Source organism: Muscardinus avellanarius (assembly GCF_963383645.1).
Source record: "Muscardinus avellanarius genome assembly, chromosome: 5".
NCBI classification, from domain to species: domain Eukaryota; kingdom Metazoa; phylum Chordata; class Mammalia; order Rodentia; family Gliridae; genus Muscardinus; species Muscardinus avellanarius.
The window spans coordinates 63,125,363-63,147,771 of NC_137790.1; the positions used below are offsets into that span (position 1 = coordinate 63,125,363).

The 22,409-nt window shown below is 36.0% G+C and overlaps 1 protein-coding gene across 1 annotated transcript in view; it reads right to left on the reverse strand.

Moving 5' to 3' along the window:
* Positions 1 to 22,409, reverse strand: part of CFAP44 (cilia and flagella associated protein 44) — a gene marked incomplete at both ends in the record, with an annotated part of 101,585 nt that overhangs the window by 39,245 nt on the left and 39,931 nt on the right. The window contains 6 exons of the mRNA XM_080696517.1: positions 6,508 to 6,638; positions 8,414 to 8,576; positions 8,742 to 8,797; positions 13,332 to 13,602; positions 14,456 to 14,601; positions 21,561 to 21,794. Of these exons, the coding sequence (XP_080552643.1) occupies positions 6,508 to 6,638; positions 8,414 to 8,576; positions 8,742 to 8,797; positions 13,332 to 13,602; positions 14,456 to 14,601; positions 21,561 to 21,794 (1,001 nt within the window). The remainder of the gene's footprint in view (positions 1 to 6,507; positions 6,639 to 8,413; positions 8,577 to 8,741; positions 8,798 to 13,331; positions 13,603 to 14,455; positions 14,602 to 21,560; positions 21,795 to 22,409) is intronic.

Consider the following 22,409-nt stretch of genomic DNA (forward strand, 5'->3'; position numbering starts at 1 on the left):
ATCTCTGAGACACCTTGAAGGCAGTGTTAAAAGGAAAATTCATAGCACTGAATGCTCACATAAGAACAACAGAAAATCATCAAATAAATAACCTAATGACACACCTCAAAGCCCTTGAAATAGTCTAATCCCAAAGACAGTAGAATACAGGAAATTATAAGACAGAGGAGAAATCAATGAAGTAAAAACTTTTTAAAAAATATAAAAAATCAACAAAACCAAAAACTTGCTTCTTAAAAAATAAACAAGATAGAAAAACCTCTAGTCAACCTAACCAAAAGAAAAAGAGAATAAACCCAAATTACCAAAATAAGAGATAAAAAGGTTATTATCACCAACATCATGGAAATCCAGAGGATTATGAGAAACTACTTTGAAAAACTATACTCCAACAAAATGAAAAACCTAGAAGAAACTGACAAACTTCTAGACACATACAACCTTCCTAAATTGAATCAAGAAGATATAGAAAATTTAAACTGACCAATAGCAATCAAAGAAATTGAAGCAGAAATAAAGAGCCTACCATCAAAGAAAAGCCCAGGACCAGATGCTTTCCCAAGTGAATTTTATAAAATCCTTATGAAGAGCTAATCCCAATACTTCTCAATTTATTTCATGAAATAGAAAGAAATGGAACTCTCTCAAATACATTCCATGAAGCCAACATCACAGTAATATCAAGACCAAATAAACACAGCTCAAGATAGGAAAACTACAGGCCTATATCACTGATGAACTTAGATGCAAAACTGCTAAACAAAATACTAGCAAAGCACATTCAAAACAATATCAAGAAAATAATGCACCATTATCAAGTCGGGTTCATTCCATGGATGCAAAGTTGGTTCAACATACTAAAAACAATCCATGTAATTCACCACATAAATAGAATTAAAGAGGACTTCTGGGAAGATGGCGACCGAGAAAAGCGGGGCTTAAGAGCTCCGCTAACAACTAATCTCCATTACCACAAAATCAGCACCTTTCATAGCCAGAAAGCACCATCACCAGAGAAACAAAAAAATCACCAGGCTCCAGAGAGAAAGAGGACTGAGAACAGAGCTCAAAGCCACAGAGGAGATACACCGGCCTCACGCCCGAGGACGAGGCAGCAGCGCCATACTGCCGGCGGCAGCGGCAAATTCACCGGATGGCTACAGCAAGCCGAGGTGAGCCGCTGCGGAACAGCCAGGCGGGTTTTCTTGGCGCAGGGAGCATCTAAAGCTCCCAGTGGCTGAGCTCAGCACACGCTGCAGGGATTCAGAGTGGAAATCAAAACCAAGAAGAAATACGCCAGCCTCACAGCCGAGGGCGTAGCAGCGGCGTCATATTGCCACCGGCGGCAGCAGCAGAGAATTCACCGAATCCAGTACAGCTACATCTGCGTACTCAAGAACAGTGAGTCAAATTGCGGGCCACAGAGGAGAAATCCCAGTACTGTACTCCCTGGGACTTGACCCAGTGGGGGAGTGGCGGTGGCAGAGATATCACACCGTAGGAGAACGTGCAACCTGGCACCCCCCATAGTCTAAAGCAGCCTCTATCGACTCTCTGGGTCGGAGACTTTGTGATACAACCCAGTAAAAGAGTAGTGGGGTCTGAGATACTACTGACTCGAGATCCAGAACACCTTAAGTGAAGTCATAGTGACCCAAGGGAAGAACCCAGAGAAGGCACAAACTTCAGAAATCATGGGAAAGTGGAATAATACTGGAGCAATGAATGCCCACAACCCCACAACATCAGAACCCGATAAAACAGAAAATCAGAGATTTCTAGAAGATCAAATCAGGAAAATAACTGTAGAAATAATAAAGGTGCTTCGAAAAGAACTCAGAGAGAGCCAAAAAGAGATAAAGAATGCAATTAATGAAGTAAAGGCCTCAATTCAAAGCACAAACAACCGATTAGACCACATGGAGAACAGAATCTCACTCTTAGAAGATGATCATTCCAAAAATGAACGCATACTTTCTAATCTAGGAAAAAATATCCGACAGCAGGAATCTGATATTGAAGAAATATGGGCCCATTTTAAGAGAGCTAACCTAAGAATAATTTGAATAGAGGAGGGAAAAGAAAGTGAAACCAAAGGGATCAACAATCTCTTCAAGGAAGTAATAGCAGAAAATTTTCCAAACATAGAGCAAGAGGTTGATACGCAGGTCCAGGAAACTTAAAGAACTCCCTTTAGACAGGATCGGAGAAGAGGATCCCCACGCCACATAATTGTCACAATGACCAATGTGGAAGCCAAGCAGAGAATCCTAAAGGCAACAAAAACAAAGGGCCAAGTGACATTCAGAGGCAAACCAATTAGAATCACTCCAGACTTCCCAAACCAAGTCATGAGAGCCAGAAGGGCTTGGAGTAACATATTCCAAACTCTGAAAGAAAACAACTTCCAGCCAAAAATTTCCTACCCAGCAAAACTTTCTATCAAAGTAGATGGAGAAATAAGAAGCTTCCATGACAAACAGAAACTGAAGGAATTTATGTCTTCAAAACCAGCACTAGAGAAAATACTCAAAGAGATTAACTACAAAGAAGAAATAGGTAACACACACCAGAACCAGAGAAACAAGATTTTCCATCCAACAGACAACTAAGATTGGTTATCTGTGGAGATTCGTTATTTATGTTAGTCTTTATCTATCTCTAAATGGTATTGTTTGCCTTTATTGTTGTTAATTTTTAGGATTTCTAGTTGGAATATTAATATACCTTCAGATATAGCATTTGGAAATATTTTATCCAATTCTATTAGTAACTTTTAACTCTGTTTACATTGTCTTTGGATATACAATATTTTTTTTATTTTTTAGGGAGTTTGTATACTCTTCTGTTGCCTGTGCCATTGAAATCGTATCCAAGAAATCACTGCCAATTTCAATGTTCTGAGGTTTATTGACCCAGATTTTCTCCTAAAAGTTTATAGTCTTAAGATTTATATTTAGGTCTTTTATCTATTTTGAGTTAATATTTGTATATGGGATTAGGTAAGGGTCCAATTTTATTCTTTTCCATGTAGTTATTATGTTTCAACAATATTTAGTTAAAAGATTATTATTTCTACCACCAAATGTTCGTGGAAACCTTGTCATAAATAACTTGACAATATAGGGAAGAATTTAGCTCTAGGCTTTTATTTAACTCCAATGGTTTATATATCTGCCTTTAGAACAGTACTACACTGTTTCAATTATTGTAGCTTTATATGGTTTGAAATCAGAAAATATATATCTTCTAGCTTTGTTCTTTTTCAAGATCGTTTTGGGTGTCTAGAGTCCATATTCCATATTAGGATAGATTTTTTTTTCTGAAAAATAAATATATAAATATATGATAGTTTCACCTAAAATAAATAGAAAAAAAATATTCTCTGGTAAGAAAGAAAGTAAAAAGAAATATTGAAATGTTATCTTTAAGACATCAAAAGCTTGGTATCAGACAAATGAAACTGTTATGTGAGATTATCATTTTTAATTTTGGATAAATTGCTATAATACTGGACGTCAACCACTAAGCCATGCATGGGAGGGAGGGATGGGGAGAGAATGGGGTGGGGATTGGGTGGGGGCTGACTGGGCGATGTGTACATGTATGTCTACAAAAGTTTGTATCCCACTATGATGTATGAATACAATGCACCAATAAAAAATAAATAAATAAATAAATAAAATAGAATTAAAGACAAAAATCACATGGTCATTTCAATAGATGCTGAAAAAGCATTTGACAAAATCCAACACCTATTCTTGCAAACAGCACTTCAGAGAATCTAAATAAAAGGAACATACCTCAACATCATAAAGGCAATATACAGAAGGCCAACAGCTAACATCATTTTAAATGAGGAAAAACCACTAGAGTTCCTCCTAAAAATAAGAACAAGACAAATTGTCCACTATCACTACTCTTTTTCAATATAGTACTTGAGACTCTAGCCAGAGGAATAAGGCAAGAGAATGAAATCAATAGTATAAATAGGAAAATAAAAAGTAAAGTTATAATTGCAGGTAAAATTATGTTATACTAAGAAGAACCAACAAACTCAACCAAAAGAGTTATAGAGCTGTTCAACAAACTTAGTAAAGTGTCTGGATACAAAATCAATCTTAAATAATCAAAAGCTTTCCTGTATGACAACCACAAATCCACTGAAAAAGAAATCCAGAAAACATTTTCACTCATGATAGCCCACAAAAAAAATACTTGGGAATAAACTTAACCAAAAATCTCTACACAGAAAATTATAAAACATTGAAAAAAGAAATAGACCTTAAAAGATGGAAAGACCTTCCATGCTCATAGACAGGCAGAATAAATATCATGAAAATGGTCATTCTTTCCAAAATGATCTACAGATTCAGCGCACTACCCATTAAATTACCAAGGTCAGTCTTCATAGACATGGAAAAATCAGTCCTTAAATTCATGTAAAACAACAACAAAAAATCAGAATAGCCAAAGTAGTTTTCAAAAACAAAAACCACACAGAAGGCATCATAATATTTGACTTTCAACTATACTACCAAGCCATAGTCATAAAAACATCATGGTATTGGCATAAAAACATAGACTAATGGAGCAGAAAAGAAGACACAGAAACAAATCTGCACACTTACCACCAACTGATTTTTGATGAAGGGGCCAAAAACACACATTGGAAAAAAGATAGCTCTTCAACAAATGGTACTGGCAAAACTGGTTAACCAGTGGAAACAAACCCCACTTTCTCATCCTGCACAAGAATCAATTCAAGATGAATCAAAGACCTGGAAATTAGACCAGAGATCTTGTAGCTCTTTGAAGAGGCATAGGTCTAACACTTCAACACATTGGCACAGGTAAACACTTTCTCAACAAAACCCCAAAGGCATAAGAAATTAAAAGGAGGATCAATACATGGTATTGCATTAAACTAAAGAGCTTCTGTGCAGCAAAGGAAACTATCAAGACAATCAACAGAATGGGAGACAGTCATTCTGTTGGAGACAGCCAGAGGAATAAGGCAAGAGAAAGAAATCAAAAGTATAAATAGGAAAAGAAGAACTAAACTTATAATTGCAGTTAAAATTATGTTATACGAAGAAGAACCAAAAGGGTTATAGAACTGTTCAACAACTTTAGTAAAGTGTCTGGATGCAAAATCAATCTCAACAGACAGACAACAGAATAGGAGAATATTTTTTCCAGCTACTCTCCTGATAGAGAAATAATATCTAGATTGTACAAAGATAGGGGCCGGGATGTAGCTCAGAGGCAAAGCACCTGCTTTGCAGGTGTGGCGCTCTGGGTTCGATCCCCGGTTCCAAAAAAGACAAAAAAAAAAATAGATTGTACAGAGAACACAAGAAACTCACTACTAAGAAAATAAATAATCCAGTCAAAAGCGGGCAAGTGAATTAAATAGATACTTCACAAAAGAGGAAATACAAATGGCCAATAAATGTATGAAAAAATGTTCAACATCATTAACAGAGATCCAAATCAAAAGTACCTTGAGATTTCACCTAACCCCAATTAGAATGGTAATCATTACAAATACATCAAGAGATGGATGGATTACAAAACTATGGGATCTGTACACAGTAAAATCTTAATCAACCAGAAAGAAGAACAAGCTTATGTCATTTGCAGAGAAATGGATGCAACTGGAGAACATCATGCTAAGTGAGATTATCCAGTCACAATAAATGAAAAGTAGTATTTTCTCTCTCACGGGTAGAAGCTAGGGAGAAAATGGGACATAGAAGGGACACTAAAGAAAGAAGGAGAAAACTTAGATGAGTAAAGAAGGCAACCTAATTGAGTGAGATGGGAAGGGGAAAGAGGGAAGCACCCTAATGCTCATGATGTACATTCATAAACATATCGAAGTCAGGCACTAAGTGGAACTCATGCAGGAGGGAAGGAATGGGGTTGGAATTGGGAAAGAGCTAAATGAGTGATGTGTGCAAGTATGCCTCAAGCATCTTGTACCTTATAATGATGTATGATTGCGATGTACTGATAAATAAAAATATATTAATATTTATAAAATAAATAATTTGTCAAAAATAGAAAGTAAAGCCGGGTGTGGTGGCGCATGCTTGTAATCCCCACGTTTGGGAGGCAGAGACAGGAAGATCGTGCAGGTTCGAAGCCAGCTGCATGCGCTGACTCAGGAGACCCTGTTTCCAAATAAAAATATAAAATAGGTCTGGGAGTGTAGCCCGGAGGTGGAAGGGCTTCCAGGAACCCCAGTACCACCAAAAAATAAAATTGAAAATAAATATGCATAATATAAAAATCTAATCATTAACCAAATAACTCACACTTAACTGGAAAGGAGTGAGCAGAAAGCTCAGGAAGATGTCAGTAGTGGTAACAAGACAATCCTTTGAGTCAATGGGCATTTCAGAAGGCCTCCCATCTTACTACTTCATTGACACTACTGTAACTATTTTATTATAATACATGCTCTCAAACTTTTTTATTTGCTGGAAATATGGATCTTACCTTCTCTGTAGTTTCAGTAGGCCAAGTTCATGTTTCTCTTTTTCCCAAGCTAATTCTTTTTCCACTTGATGAATTTTGAAGACTGTTTTTTTATCAATCTCAGCACGAATTTTGGAATCAATATCAAAATCCTGCAAACAAGTAGATCTGTTTATCCAAATAGGTTGCCTGTGTTTGTATTATCAATTCTGTTTCATACATGATTATAGATTTTTGGTTTTGTCCTCAATTTCATGCTGTATCGTAACTCTGAAAATATCATGAACTCACCATTCTAGTAATGAAATAATCTTACTCCCACAATGAAGGAAAAAAAGAGAAATGATCTTACTTCTACAATATAGGGGGTAAAGCGTCACAATACATGGAGAAATTACTATAATAATAATGCAAATAAAGTAACAAATGTAAATATTTTCCACAGAAAAAATGATAAATGCTAAAAATATTTGGAGAGTATATAACATGTTAAAAAAATACTCTTAGCATCTAAAAGAAACTACTGTTGTCATCTAAAAGACACTATCATTGCATAACCAGAAGGGCACAGGGTAGAATTTCATGACAGTTGGTCATTAGCTAAACATCCCCTCCCATATGACTCCACCCAGAAAAGATGGCCATCTTTGGTATCATTTTGACATCACCAAGTTTTTGTTAAATATCCTTCACCCATGGGTCTGATTTCTCCCTTATGTATATTCATAGACCTCATGTTTCTTACCTTCACCCCTGGAAAAATGTCAGAACCTGCATTCACACTAAACCATGAGTGGTATTATTTCCAGAGGTGTCTGTTTTCAGTAATGGTGTCTAAAAAGCATGTCACAACACTTGCCTCAGCTGTTCTTTATGTCTTGCTTTAGTTGTTCTTTATCACCCACACTCAGGAGTTTCAACCTTACTCTTAGTAAAACAGTGTAAAGGTTTTAGCCACTAGAATGAGCTAGTTACTGTGACTTCACAAAGCATTTTCCATATGAAATACAGAAAGTATTTCTATAATTGTAGAATCAGATAATCAGAGGTACATTTGGGATGACAAATTCTGGTTTTACTTGGATAGACTCTTAACAGTAATTATGTTTAGGAAAAAGTACAAAATGAAATACATATAATGAATCACTAGCAAGCACATAAGGATTTGCAGTGAGTCACACAAGACAAAATGAATTCAAAATTGGTATAAACAAATTTGTAATGGTCCCCATAGCTACAACTGTACTAAACAGTCTTTTAGAAATATTGTGAATCACCTAGGAACTATCTTCTCAGTAAATCTTATGAATTACAGAAATAGAACCACAGAGAATCATCAAATTGTATGTATGTATGTATGTATGTATGTATGTATGTATGTATGTATACCAAACAAATAATTTGTCTAGGTGCAACAGATATTTTGCTAGGGTTGATAACCAGATTAAAACCCATATTTATCTTTTATCTTATTACTAAAAAAGTAAATAGGTAAGTAAAACATGTGAAATACCTAAATCTAATAGTAAACTTTGTATTATATAAAAAGATTCATCTGTTTCCAAACCAAATTGTATATCAAGTTCTATAGTAGTTAATTTGCTTCAAACACATCGAATAGCTACATAAAAAAAAAAGCTTAAAGATGACATGTAAGCCAGATATGGTGGCACACACCTGTAATCCCAGTACTTAGGAGCCTGAGACAGGAGGATCATGGATTCCAAACCAATCTCAGCAACTTAGTGAGACCCTGTTTCAAAATAAAAAATAAAATAAGGCTGGGGGTGTGGCTCAGAGGTAGAATACTTTGAGGTTCATTCTCCAGTACCCCCCCACAAAGATATTTAGTGTTCCTTCTTTTGGCAAAATAGAGGTCTCAAACCCAAAGCTGCATATATTTAAAATCAAATTTGTGTAGACTTACCGTCCTTTGAAGTTGCATATGCTTTGGCAATTCTTTATTCATTTCTAATAGTTTCCAAAATTCATTCCTTAAAGCTTTGAGTTGTTCTCTCTTTCCAGCTTTTATTTCTTCCATTTCTTTCACTAATTTGTCATGTTCTCTCTTTCTTCTGGCATTCTCAATACTGAAAACAGAAATTCAAAAGGATAGCAGATGAGGATACAAAAATAACATAAAAAATTAACATTCAATAATTTGGAAATTCAGTTAGTTTGGGTAGTTTCTGCAAAATGGTGGTTTGTTTTGCAAAAACTCAGGCCTAAATAATATTTATAAAAAATCCCCATACCTGTAGGCTGTGGGATCTTCAATATCTTCTGGAATTTCTTCTGATTCAATTCCAAACTGTAAGCAAGGGAGTAAAAAGTTATCCCTTTAAAATTATTACAATATTTACTATTTAAAATCTAGGTAAAAGTTAATTAATGGGGTTTTCCCTGCCAATTTCTAATAAATAGCTTCACATAAAACAAACTAGGGGAAACTGCAGTTGATCAATTTTTTTTTTTTTTTTGCGGGTCTAGGGATGGAACCTAATGGCATTTGACCTCCGAGCTACACCCCTGTTTTTTATTCTTTATTTTGAAATAGGGTCTCACTAAGTTTCGGAGGGCCTCACTAAGCAGCTGAGGCTGTCCATGAACCGCGATCCTCCGGTCTCATCCTCCCAAAGGCTGATATTACAAGCGTGCACCATCATGCCCGGCTCTGCAGTTGATCAAATTTATTTGTTTCTTCATTTAAAGAAGTATATGCAAAAAGTCTTGAAATCTAACCATACATTCAAATCTAACCATACATTTTCAAAATGTTAAAATCACAATTACTCCCTCAAAACATCAATGACTAATTCACAGCTATTAACCCATGTACTATTAGTAGGAAAACATGCTAAATATGGTGGCTCATACTTGTAACCCCAGTTCTTGAGAGAGGAGGAGCACAGGTTCAAGGCCAGCCTTAGCAACTTGGGGAGACCATTAGCAACTTAGCAAGACCCTGTTTCAAAAGAAAACATTAAAACAACTGGGGGTATAGCTTGGAGGTAGAATGCTCCTGAGTTAAGTCTCCAGTTCCAGTAAAAAAATAAATAGTGAATACATACAAAAAATTCTAGGTAAAATATTTCAAAATATTGTCTTTCTATATATCTTTTTAGTATCTGAAAAATTCTTCCAAAATACCTAATGTGTATCCTGGGGAGATGTATACATATACTTAATATATATTTATTATATACTGTATGTGTATAAATATGTATCTTATATTTAATACATACCTTATGTGTATTCTGGGAATATTTATATATAATATTTATATGTATTCAATATATACTAATTTTTAAGTAAGTTTATGTGACCCAATCAAAAGAAGATATAAGGTAAAAATGCACAAAATAATATAAACTTTCTTCTTCAAAAAGAAAGGTACAAAATAAGAAATACAAATCTCCCTTGAGAAAGGAAATCAGTTTAAATTAAAATGAACTAGGAAGTAAATCACTTAAAGTTCTCTGTATACTCAGGTGCTTTTCTGTAAGTCTTAGTCTGTGATGTTAATAAAGAGTTATAACCCAGTGAACAAAAAATAGTATTTGCTAACTAATCAGTTCTTCAGTAACATTAAACTTATTCATTCTCTATTCTCTTTTATAGCACATAAGTCTGTTTTTTTAAAGAAATAAAGACCCTCTTTTTACCAAGCTGTTTTATTAGTCTTCATGTGTATGAAATGTAAACAAATAGAGTGTGTATATATATATATATATATATATATATATATATATATATATATATATGTTTTTATGGAAGTCAAGATTTATGACTTACTAAAAGTGAAGTCATACATATGACTAACATAAGAGAGAGTGATGGCTAATAAATAGTACTTTTAATTACTCAAAACATAAAAATTTTGAATTTATACTTTATTCTTTTTTGCTAAGAGCTAAGTCCCTTGGTGCTTTAATATCATTGTGCCAAATTTGATACTTATACAGATAGCTGCCTTCTGCCACAGTTCTTTAAAATACAGTTGAGTTAAACAGAGATGCTTCTCACAGTTCAAAACTATATGCAAAGGATCTCAATCCTGGCTGCACATCAGAACCAGGTGGAGGATATTTTATGAAATGCAGGGCCTCACCTCCCTAGGTTCTAATTTAATTGTTCTTGGGTTGGTCTCAGGCATTTGTTCCCAGGACATTCTAAAGTAAGGACCTTCTGCAGATTTTAGTTGGTTTGTGTTTTTTGTTAACAGATGAATGAATAACCAAAACATGGTATACATACATGATGGAATTTTACTCAGCCATAAAGAATAACAAAATTATGTTGTTTGCAGGAAAACATATGAAATGAGAAAATATTATGCTAAGTGAGATTGGCCAGTCTCACAAAGTCGAGTCAAATGTTTTCTCTCATTTATGGAAGAAAGAGAGAAAACAGGAAACAAAAGAGACTAGATAATTGGATGACTAGTAGAATTGTGTGGAAGGGGAAAAGAAAAGGGAGAAGGGCAGGGGAAAAGAAAGAACCGGAAAGAAGCAATTCAAATTATGCTACGCACATGTATGAAGATATCATTACCAATCTATTATGCATGGATGGTGAGGTGGGAACTGAAAAGAAACACACCAAGACCTGTGTGCATGTGGGTTTGTATGACTTTGAACCTTACTATGATGTATAACTACAATGCACCAATAAAACTATAAAAACAATGTCAATTTGTTCTCATTTTGCCCTTTAAAATCAGAGTCTACTTTGATGATTTAAGAAATATTGACTATGGCCATACATAAAAAGACACTACTAAATCGTGGAATGAACTTTTCCTATCCAGTATGGTTTTTTAGAGAAAGAGCTGGCACAAGAAAGAAAAATAAAGATTTTCTTTTTATTCATATACTTTTCCTTCTACAATTCCACTCTCAAAGCTAGATCCTCCTTAAACTGTGGCATATACACCAAATGTTGCTGCTATTAAAAGAAGTGAAAATTTAACTCACTTAAAAAGACCTAGTGAGGGGCCCAGCGTGGTGGCACACACTTGTGATCTCCGCGCTTGGGAGGCGGAGACAGGAGGATCGCGCAGGTTTGAAGACAGCTGTTCTGGCTTAAGAGACCCTGTTTCCAAAAATAACAAAGTTTAAAATAGGTGTGGGAGTGTAGCCCGGAGGTAGAAGGGCTTCCAGGAACCCCAGTACCACCAAAAAAAAAAAAAAAAAAAAAAAAAAGACCTAGTGAGGCCGGGTGTGGTGACACACGCTTGTAATCCCCGCGCTTGGGAGGCGGAGACAGGAGGATCACACAGGTTCAAAGCCAGCCTCAGATACTTAATGAGGCTCTCAGTAACTTTGTGAGACCCTGTTTCCAAATAAAATATAAAATAGGTCTGGGAGTATAGCCGGAGGTAGAAAGCTCCTGGGTTCCACCCCCAGTATCACAAAAAATAAAATAACCTAGTGAGGATAAGCCCTTATCTTCCCCACATTCTTTATATGTTCTTTTGAAGTAGCCTGTTAAATGAGAGGTCTACATGTTCTTAGGAATTTAAGCTATGGTGCTTCTAATACAATACCTTAGCCTTGAGACGTAATTCTAATGGTTCTTAAACAGTGATTTTATCCAGGGAAACCACTTTGGTAATACAAAATTCTAGCTCTGTGACAAGGCAAAAAGCTATAATTTGGGGATCTGAACCCTTAATCTTCATCACAAAGCCAATAATATATATAAGAATAGAATTTGTAGTGAATCTTTGATCAGGATCCACATTGTTGCATTCTAAAACTAAAGTTATGAAGCTGGGCATGGTGGCGCACGCTTGTAATCCCAGCATTTGGGAGGCTGAGACAGGAGGATCGCGGTTCACGGACAGCCTCAGCTACTTAGTGAGGCCCTTTACAACTCAGTGAGACCCTGTTTCAAATTAAAGAATAAAAAAATAGAGCTGAGGGCATACCTCAGAGGTAGAATTCCCCTGGGTTCCATCCCCAGTACCACAAAATATAAATAAATTTATAAATAAAAATAAATAAAAATAAAGTTATGAACATTTTTCAACCTTTTTCAAAAGCACACTTTATGGTGTATATCCTATACATGCCCTTACAATGAGTAAATTAATAAATGAAAAACAAAACAAATATATATGTATATATCTGAAAACATTGTGCATTTCTTTTTTTTTTTTTTTTTTTTTTTGGTGGTACTGGGGCTCCTGGAAGCCCTTCTACCTCCGGGCTACACTCCCAGACCTATTTTATATTTTTGAAACAGGGTCTCTTAAGCCAGCACAGCTGGCTTCAAACCTGTGCGATCCTCTTGTCTCCGCCTCCCAAGCGCGGGGACTACAAGCGTGCACCACCACGCCCGGTGTTGTGCATTTCAAAAGGAAGAAATTCTGACTTCTGAGACAGAAAATTTGAACTATTCTTTAAAAAAAATTAGGGTACAAGCCAGGTATGGTGGTACACACTTGTAATTCCAGTACTTGAGAGGCCGAGACAGGAGGATCACAAGTTTGTGGTCAGCCTCAGCTACTTAGTGAGGCCCTCTGCAACTTAGTGAGACCCTGTTTCAAAATAAAGAATAAAAATAGAGCTGGGAGTGTAGCTCGGAGGTAGAATGCCCCTCAGTGCTGCAAAAATAAAATAAAAATTAGCGTTCTATACACCTTTCATAATAAAGGAAATTAAACACCATCAACATTTGATTATAGAGGCATCAGAAAATCAAAATAATAATAATACAAGAAGCTTATAAGGTTAATATACCTAAATAGTTCTCAATTTTTAAAAATACATATGTAATTTTACACCAGTATTTGAAAAAAAATCTGTTATTGTTTTAATTAATTTATTAATTGTACATACCCTGGGAGATGGCACTTTGGCTTTGATATCTTTCTGTAACTCAAGTTGAGAAAAAACGTTGAAAACAAAGATATTACTATCTGCCCCAATAGTCACTAGGAAGCGGTCATCAAAGCTAGAAGAAATGCCTTTAACACATCCATAATTATTGTCATGCATATTGCAATGCCAGTAGTGCTCCAAATCAGTCAATGAAAAATCATCCTTACTTAGGACATACATTCTAATTGCTCCATTTTTCATTCCACAAAACATCAGAGTTTGGCTAGCGCTATAAGACAAAAAGAAAACAAATGGTTCTTCCTATTAGCCTGAAAATGCTTAATTTTAAAATAGAAATATGAGATTTTTATATATTTTAGTTGTTATGAACTGAATTGTGTACCACCAAAATTATATATTCAAGCCCTATCCCCAAATACCTCAGAAGCTAAATGTACTGTGTGACTGGGCCTTAACAGAATTAAGTTAAAATGAGAACATCAGAATGACTCCTAATACAGTTTGACTGGTGGTTCTTATAAAAAGTGGAAATTAGGACACAGGAAGAGAAACACTAGGAAAATCATGCACATAGGAAGCCATAGATACCTCAAAAGAAACCAAACCTGCTGACACATGAACCTTGCAACACTAGTTTCCAGACTATACGAACATAAATTTCTGTTGTGTAGGACACCTAGTATGTGGTATTTTGTTAAATACAAAAAGAAAGAAGAGGGTAGTTAACCTGACATTCAGAGCTAATCTCTTTGGTCTTAAGAAGAATAAGCAATTGGCATATATGCTTAATTTTCAATTATTAAAAAGCTAATAATTTAATTCATAATTTCTCCAAAATTATTGTAACACTGATCCTTTATCTCTGACCATGCAGTAATACCCACTCAAGCAAATAGAAGGTAAACCCAGGCAATTCAATTGTGTAATAAACAGAAATTCTGACAGAATATCTGAAAAGGAGAATTAAATATAATTTCAGAACTAGCTTTGATTCTATTTATTCCCTTGATTTATTTAACCATGCATTAAAAGGATCTTTAAAAATTGACAATATCCATTATATACAAAAACATAGACAGTAATAGGATATAATTTTCTAAAGCTTTTGAAATTCTGTTTACCTGAAAGTGATTGTGTAGACTGGATTGTCTTCTGTATCCTCAAGTAAACGGAAATCAAAAGGTTCATCATTCTGTTTTGTGAAATCACTGTTTTCTATATATGGGGGAAATTCACAGTGATACAGAAAACCAGAATCATAGCCATCCTGGAAAAGATGAATAACATAGAAGAGGGTACTCAAATATCACACATATGAGTGCATGCGGATTTTTTTATTATTTTAAATTTTAAAACACACTATGTATTTTATGTGTGAGGGTTGGGGTGGGTTGGGGTGGGGTTTAACAGCGACTGAATGAATCCAGGAGCTTTCTACCTCTCAGCTAGATCTCCAGCCCTATTTTATTTTGAAATAGAGTTTCACCAAGTTGCTGAGGCCCTTGCTGAGTTGCTGAAACTGGCAGTGAGCCTGTGATCCTCTTGTCTCAGGCTTCCAAGTGCAGGAAATACAGGCATGTGCCACCGTGCTCAGCAAAATGTGTTTTAAAGCATCTACTATATGATTTCTGTAATTATAGATAAGTTTAGCATTTCCGTTATCCATTTATATGTAACTATATAATTATCATAATAAATACTTTATGATGCTTTGTTTCCACTTAGAATTCAACACAAGAGAGATCTTAACTCTGACTATGAATTAAAGTCCATTTAATTTATTCTAGTGATGTTATGGCTTATATATAGAATGTACCCTAGAAAAGCTCATCAATTGGCAATACAAAAAAATGGAATAACTGAATCATGAAGGTTCTAATCTCATCACTGTTAAGAATATTTACCTAATCTTCCAATCAAAAGAAAAAATATAGAATTGGTATGACAAACAGAAATAGTAAGTTAGTAGATTTTTTTGTAGTACCAGGGATTAAACTCAGAGACATTCTACCTCTGAGGTACAACACGACCCAATTTTTATCTTTTATTTTTGAAACAGTCTCTTGCTAAGTTGCAAAGAACCTAAGTAATTGAGGCTGGCTGTGAACCTGCGATCTTCCTGTCTCTGCCTCCCAAGTATTGGGATTACAAGCATGTGCTACTATGCCCAGCTGTAAATTAGGAGATTTAAAGTAAAATAAATCAGTAATTATACTAAATGTAAATGGATATAGTATTTTATTAAAAAGACAAAGATTATCCTATAGGATAATGAGAGACATACTTTTGAAATAAGAATATCAAAGGTAGAAAAAAAGAGAAGAATCCTTATTAACTTCTGGAGTTTTAGACTAGTAATGGATGGACAGTTGTCTCACTTATTATGATGGTAATGAATCAGGTTTATATGGAGCAAGTGGGATTTAAGATTTATGCATTGGTGGCTAAGGATATGGCACAGTGGTACAGCATTTTCTTAGCAAGCATAAGGCCTTGGATTCAATCCTCAGCACAACACATACAAAAAGTTATATTTTGGGCATAATAATTTTGAGGGGCCAAATAGAGTTGTCACCTTCAATAATGAAGTTTAAAATTGAGGAAAGAGGTCATGACTGGAGATAACTATTTGAGATTCATTGACATATAAGTAATATTTAGAGCCATGAGAGTGTGTAAAGTTACTTTAGTAAGAAAGAAGGGGGCCTAAGGTCACACTTTGAGTACTTCAAACTTCCAGGTTTTTTCTGCAAATAAGAAGCCATCAAAGAAGCCCAAAAGTAGTGAGTCCGATATATTGGAAACCAAGATAAGAAAGCCTTGTTAAGAAGACTAGAGGGCTAACTCTATCAAATACTTCTCAAAGGTCAAATGCACAAAGAAGTGACCATGGAGCTTGGCAACATAGAAACAGGCAAAATGAGGTGGTAGAGACAGGAGCCCAATTGGAATGTGCTGAAGACAAAAACAAAGGTGAAGAAGCGAAGCCAGTGACCTCAGAGGACAGTCCCAATATCCTGTAAGGAGGCACTGAAGGGTAAGTAAAGACAGATTAATGATAAATATCATCAAAGTGGCCATTCTTCCAAAAGTGATCTACAGATTCAATGCAATTCCTATTAAAATACCAACTACATTCTTCATAGACCTAGAAAAAAATCAGTCATGAACTTTATATGGAGAAAGTAAAGACCCAGAATAGCCAAAGATAAGAACCATGCAAGAGGCATCACAATCCCTGACTTCAAATTATACTACAGAGCAATGTAGTTTAAAAAAAAAAAAAAAAAAAAAGCGGACTTCCGGGAAGATGGCAACTGAGAAAAGCAGGGCTTAAGAGCCCCGCTAACAACCAATCTCCATTACCACAAAATCAGCGCCTTTCATAGCCAGAAAACACCATCACCAGAGAAACAAAAAAATCACCAGGCTCCAGAGAGAAAGAGGACTGAGAACAGAGCTAAGAGCCAAAGAGGAGATACACCGGCCTCACGCCCGAGGACGTGGCAGCAGCGCTATACTGCCGGCGGCAGTGGCAAATTCACCGGACGGCTACAGCAAGCCGAGGTGAGCCACTGTGGAACAGCCAGGCGGGATTTCTTGCCGCAGGTAAAATCTGAAGCTCCCAGTGGCTGAGCTCAGCACACGCTGCAGGGATTCAGAGTGGAAATCAAAACCAAGAAGAAATACGCCAGCCTCAAGGCCGAGGGCGTAGCAGCGGCGCCATATTGCCACCGGCGGCAGCAGCAGAGAATTCACCGAATCCAGTACAGCTACATCTGCGTACTCAAGAACAGTGAGTCAAATTGCGGGCCACAGAGGAGAAATCCCAGTACTGTACTCCCTGGGACTTGACCCAGTGGGGGAGGGGCGGTGGCAGAGATATCACACCATAGGAGAACGTGCAACCTGGCACCACCCATAGTCTAAAGCAGCCTCTATCGACTCCCTGGGTCGGAGACTCTGTGATACAACCCAGTAAAGGAGTAGTGGGGTCTGAGATACTACTGACTCGAGATCCAGAACACCTTAAGTGAAGTCATAGTGACCCAAGGGAAGAACCCAGAGAAGGCACAAACTTCTGAAATCATGGGAAAGAGGAATAATACTGGAGCAATGAATGCCCACAACCCCACAACATCAGAACCCGATAAAACAGAAAATCAGAGATTTCTAGAAGATCAAATCAGGAAAATAACTGTAGAAATAATAAAGGTGCTTCGAAAAGAACTCAGAGAGAGCCAAAAAGAGATAAAGGATGCAATTAATGAAGTAAAGGCCTCAATTCAAAGCACAAACAACCGATTAGACCACATGGAGAACAGAATCTCGCTCTTAGAAGATGATCATTCCAAAAATGAAAGCATAGTTTCTAATCTAGGAAAAAATATCCGACAGCAGGAATCTGATATTGAAGAAATATGGGCCCATTTTAAGAGAGCTAACCTAAGAATAATTGGAATAGAGGAGGGAAAAGAAAGTGAAACCAAAGGGATCAACAATCTCTTCAAGGAAGTAATAGCAGAAAATTTTCCAAATATAGAGCAAGAGGTTGATACACAGGTCCAGGAAACTTATAGAACTCCCTTTAGACAGGATCGGAGAAGAGGATCCCCACGCCACATAATTGTCAAAATGACCAATGTGGAAGCCAAGCAGAGAATCCTAAAGGCAACAAAAACAAAGGGCCAAGTGACATTCAGAGGCAAACCAATTAGAATCACTCCAGACTTCCCAAACCAAGTCATGAGAGCCAGAAGGGCTTGGAGTAACATATTCCAAACTCTGAAAGAAAACAACTTCCAGCCAAAAATTTCCTACCCAGCAAAACTTTCTATCAAAGTAGATGGAGAAATAAGAAGCTTCCATGACAAACAGAAACTGAAGGAATTTATGTCTTCAAAACCAGCACTAGAGAAAATACTCAAAGAGATTAACTACAAAGAAGAAATAGGTAACACACACCAGAACCAGAGAAACAAGATTTTCCATCCAACAGTCAACTAAGATTGGTTATCTGTGGAGATTCATTACTTATGTTAGTCTTTTACCTATCTCTAAAGGGTATTTTTTTGCCTTTATTGTTGTTAATTTTTAGGATTTCTAGTTGGAATATTAATATACCTTCAGATATAGCATTTGGAAATATTTTATCCCATTCTATTAGTAACTTTTAACTCTGTTTACATTGTCTTTGGATATACAATATTTTTTTTATTTTTTAGGGAGTTTGTATACTCTTCTGTTGCCTGTGCCATTGAAATCGTATCCAAGAAATCACTGCCAATTTCAATGTTGTGAGGTTTACTGACCCAGATTTTCTCCTAAAAGTTTATAGTCTTAAGATTTATATTTAGGTCTTTTATCTATTTTGAGATAATATTTGTATATGGGATTAGGTAAGGGTCCAATTTTATTCTTTTCCATGTAATTATTATGTTTCAACAATATTTAGTTAAAAGATTATTATTTCCACCACCAAATGTTTGTTGAAACCTTGTCAAAAATAACTTGACAATATAGGGAAGAATTAAACTCTAGGCTTTTATTTAACTCCAATGGTTTATATATCTGCCTTTAGAATAGTACCACACTGTTTCAATTATTGTAGCTTTATATGGTTTGAAGTCAGAAAATATATATCTTCTAGCTTTGTTCTTTTTCAAGATCGTTTTGGGTATCTAGAGTCCATATTCCATATTAGGATAGATTTTTTTCTGAAAAATAAATATATAAACATATGATAGTTTCACCTAAAATAAATAGAAAAAAATATTCTCTGGTAAGAAAGAAAGTAAAAAGAAATATTGAAATGTTATATTTAAGTCATCAAAAGCTTGGTATCAGACAAATGAAACTGTTATGTGAGATTATCATTTTTAATTTTGGATAAATTGCTATAATACTAGATGTCAACCACTAAGCCAAGCATGGGAGGGAGGGATGGGTAGAGGAAGGGGTGGGGATTGGGTGGGGGCTGACTGGGCGATGTGTGCATGTATGTCTACAAAAGTTTGTATCCCACTATGATGTATGAATACAGTACACCAATAAAAAATTTTTAAAAAATTTAAAAAAATTAAAAAAAAATTTATAAAAGCATGACATTGGCACAACAACAGGCACACAGACCAGTGGAACAGAATAAAAGATACAGAAACAAACCCACACACTTATAGTCAATTGATCTTGGACAAAGGAACACTTTTGACAAAAGTTTTTGATCTTTGACAAAAGAACACTTTTCTCCAGTTTATGAGTTTGGTCCATTAAACAAATGGTGCTGGGAGAACTGGCTCTCCATTTGTAGAAAGACAGAACTAAATCCTTACCTCTCACATGCAAAGGAATCAACTAGATATGGATCAAAGATTTAGAAATTAGACCAGAGACTGTGAAGTTATTAGAGGAAGGAATAGGATCAACACTACAACATATAGGCACAGGCAGTAACTTTCTCAACAAGACCTCCAAAGCACAGTAAATTAAAGCAAGAATTAACAATTTGGATGCCATCAAAATAAAAGGTTTCTTCTCATCAAAGGAAACCATCAAGAACCCAAAGAGAAAGCCTAAAGAATGGGAGAAGATCTTTACCAGCCTCTACTCTGATAGAGGGCTAATATCCAGAAATACACAAAAAGCTCAAAAGACTCTACACTAGCAAAACAAATAACCAAATCAAGAAATGGGCAACTGAACTGAATAGACACTTCACAAAAGAAGAGATACAGATGGCCCATAGATACATGAAAATCATCCCCTTGACTAGTCAGTGTCCTGGTCTGTCCAAAAACTGAGACTCATTATGAATGAGTAATGATATTTCTCTTTTTTTTTCAGTACTAGGGATTACACCCAGGAAAATTCTACCTCCAAGCTACACCTCCAGCCCTATTTTTTATTCTTTTTTTTTTTTTTAACAGGTCTAGGGATGAAACCCAGGGGCATTCGACCTCCGAGCTACACCCCCTGCCCTATTTTTTATTCTTTTTTTTTAAATCAGGTCTCACTAAGTTGCAGAGGGCCTCACTAAGTAGCTGAAGCCGTCCGCGAACCTCAATCCTTCGGTCTCAGCCTCCTGAATGCTGAGATTACAAGCGTGCACCACCACGTCTGGCTTATTTTTTATTATTTATTTTGAAGCAGAGTCTCACTAAGTAGCAGAGGGCCTTACTAAGTATCTAAAGCTGGCCACAAACCTGTGATCCTCGTCTCCCAAGTTACTGAGATTACAAGAATATGCCATAATGTTTGGCTGAGTTATATTTCATTGACAATACTTTTATGTCAGTTTTTTCTGGGGGAGGGTTAGAATGGAAAATTATGACATCCTTAATGAAGGAAATCTTGTTTTATAATAGGTTGAGATAGTGTTTCATGATAAGTCTAGAAAATATGTCAGTGGAGGATATACTCCCACCACATTGTGATAGTTCCTGGTATTTGTCCTCCAGAGGTTCATTCTTCCCTTCTTCCTTACTAGTCAAAGCCAAGCATTGCTCAGGGTGGTCATGAGACCATCTAAAATCACTCATATTTTTGGACTTCCCTGTGCCATATAGCATAGTTGTAGGTAATGAGATGCAAGCAGAAGTCTACTGGACAATGCGTTAATGAAAGCTATTGTTTTCAAAATTGAAAAAAAAATCACAGACTCAGCTGGAAAACTTCTGTGTGTTTTTTTTGTTTTTGTTTTTTTTGTTTTTTTTGTGTGTGTGTTTTTGGTACTGGTGATGGAACCCGGGGGCATTCTACCTCACAGCAACATACCCAGCCCTATTTTTTAATTCTTTATTTTGAAACAGGGTCTCACTGAATTGTAAAGGGCCTCACTAAGTATCTGAGGCTAGCTTTGAACCTATGCAGTCCTCCTGTCTCAGCCTCCCAAATGCTGGGATTACAAGCGTGCACCACCACACCTGGCTTTGGAAAACTTCTTAACTCTTTTCCCTTCTACTCTTGATTCCTGTGCCCCATGACCTGCCTGGATCATATATCCTTGTCATGGGTGATGATAATGATGTAACAAATAAACACATAAAAGAGAAGTTATGATGATAGAAAAACAATTGTAATGCACATTTATTTATCCGAATTCACAACTTCAAAAGTAGCTAATAAATGAAGTCTTAACATGTCAATAAGGAAGAATGTGGTGGTAAACAATAACTATGAGCTAGATTGGAATATGGCTAAATTAAAAATTACTACATTATTACTCACCAACGAAAGCCAGAACTTCCCTGGTCCAGAGTAAAAGCCACAGAGGATGGGAGAGGGAATTGGGGGAATAAAGATCTCAGGTAGTGGCTCCTCTTCCTCTTCTTCTTCCTCCTCCTCTTGGAATTCTTTTTCTCCATCTTCTCCCATCTCATCTATTAGCATCTGCCTCCTTGCTTCCCTTTCCTTCTCCTTTAATGCTTTTAGTCTCTCTCTCTTTTCAATTTCTATTAATCTCTTTAAAAGGAGACATTAAGTAAATATAAGAACAGCTGTAACATTTATTTACACTACTGAGAGAATGACAAAGACAGACAGGGTAATAGAAAAACTCACAGCTCTGATGTAACAAATAACAATTTAAAAACAATTATCACCATGCATCATGGCAAATACCTGTAATCCCACTTTTTGGGAGGCTGACACAGTAAGATCACTGGTTCAAGTAACTTAGTGAGACCTTCAGGAACTTAGTGAGATCCTGCTTAAAATGAAAAATAAAACAGAATGGGGGTAGAGCTCAGAGGTAAAATGTCCCGAGTTCAATCCTTAGGACCGCACAAGAAAAGAAAGAAGAAAGAAAGAAAGAAAGAAAGAAAGAAAGAAAGAAAGAAAGAAAGAAAGAAAGAAAGAAAGAAAGAAAGGGACAGAAAGAGAGAGAAAGACTGACAGACAGACAGAAGGAAAGACAAAAGAAAGAAGAAAGAAAGAAAGAAAGAAAGAAAGAAAGAAAGAAAGAAAGAAAGAAAGAGACAGAAAGAGAGAAAGACAGACAGACAGAAGGAAAGAACAAAAGAAAGAAGAAAGAAAGAAAGAAAGAAAGAAAGAAAGAAAGAAAGAAAGAAAGAAAGA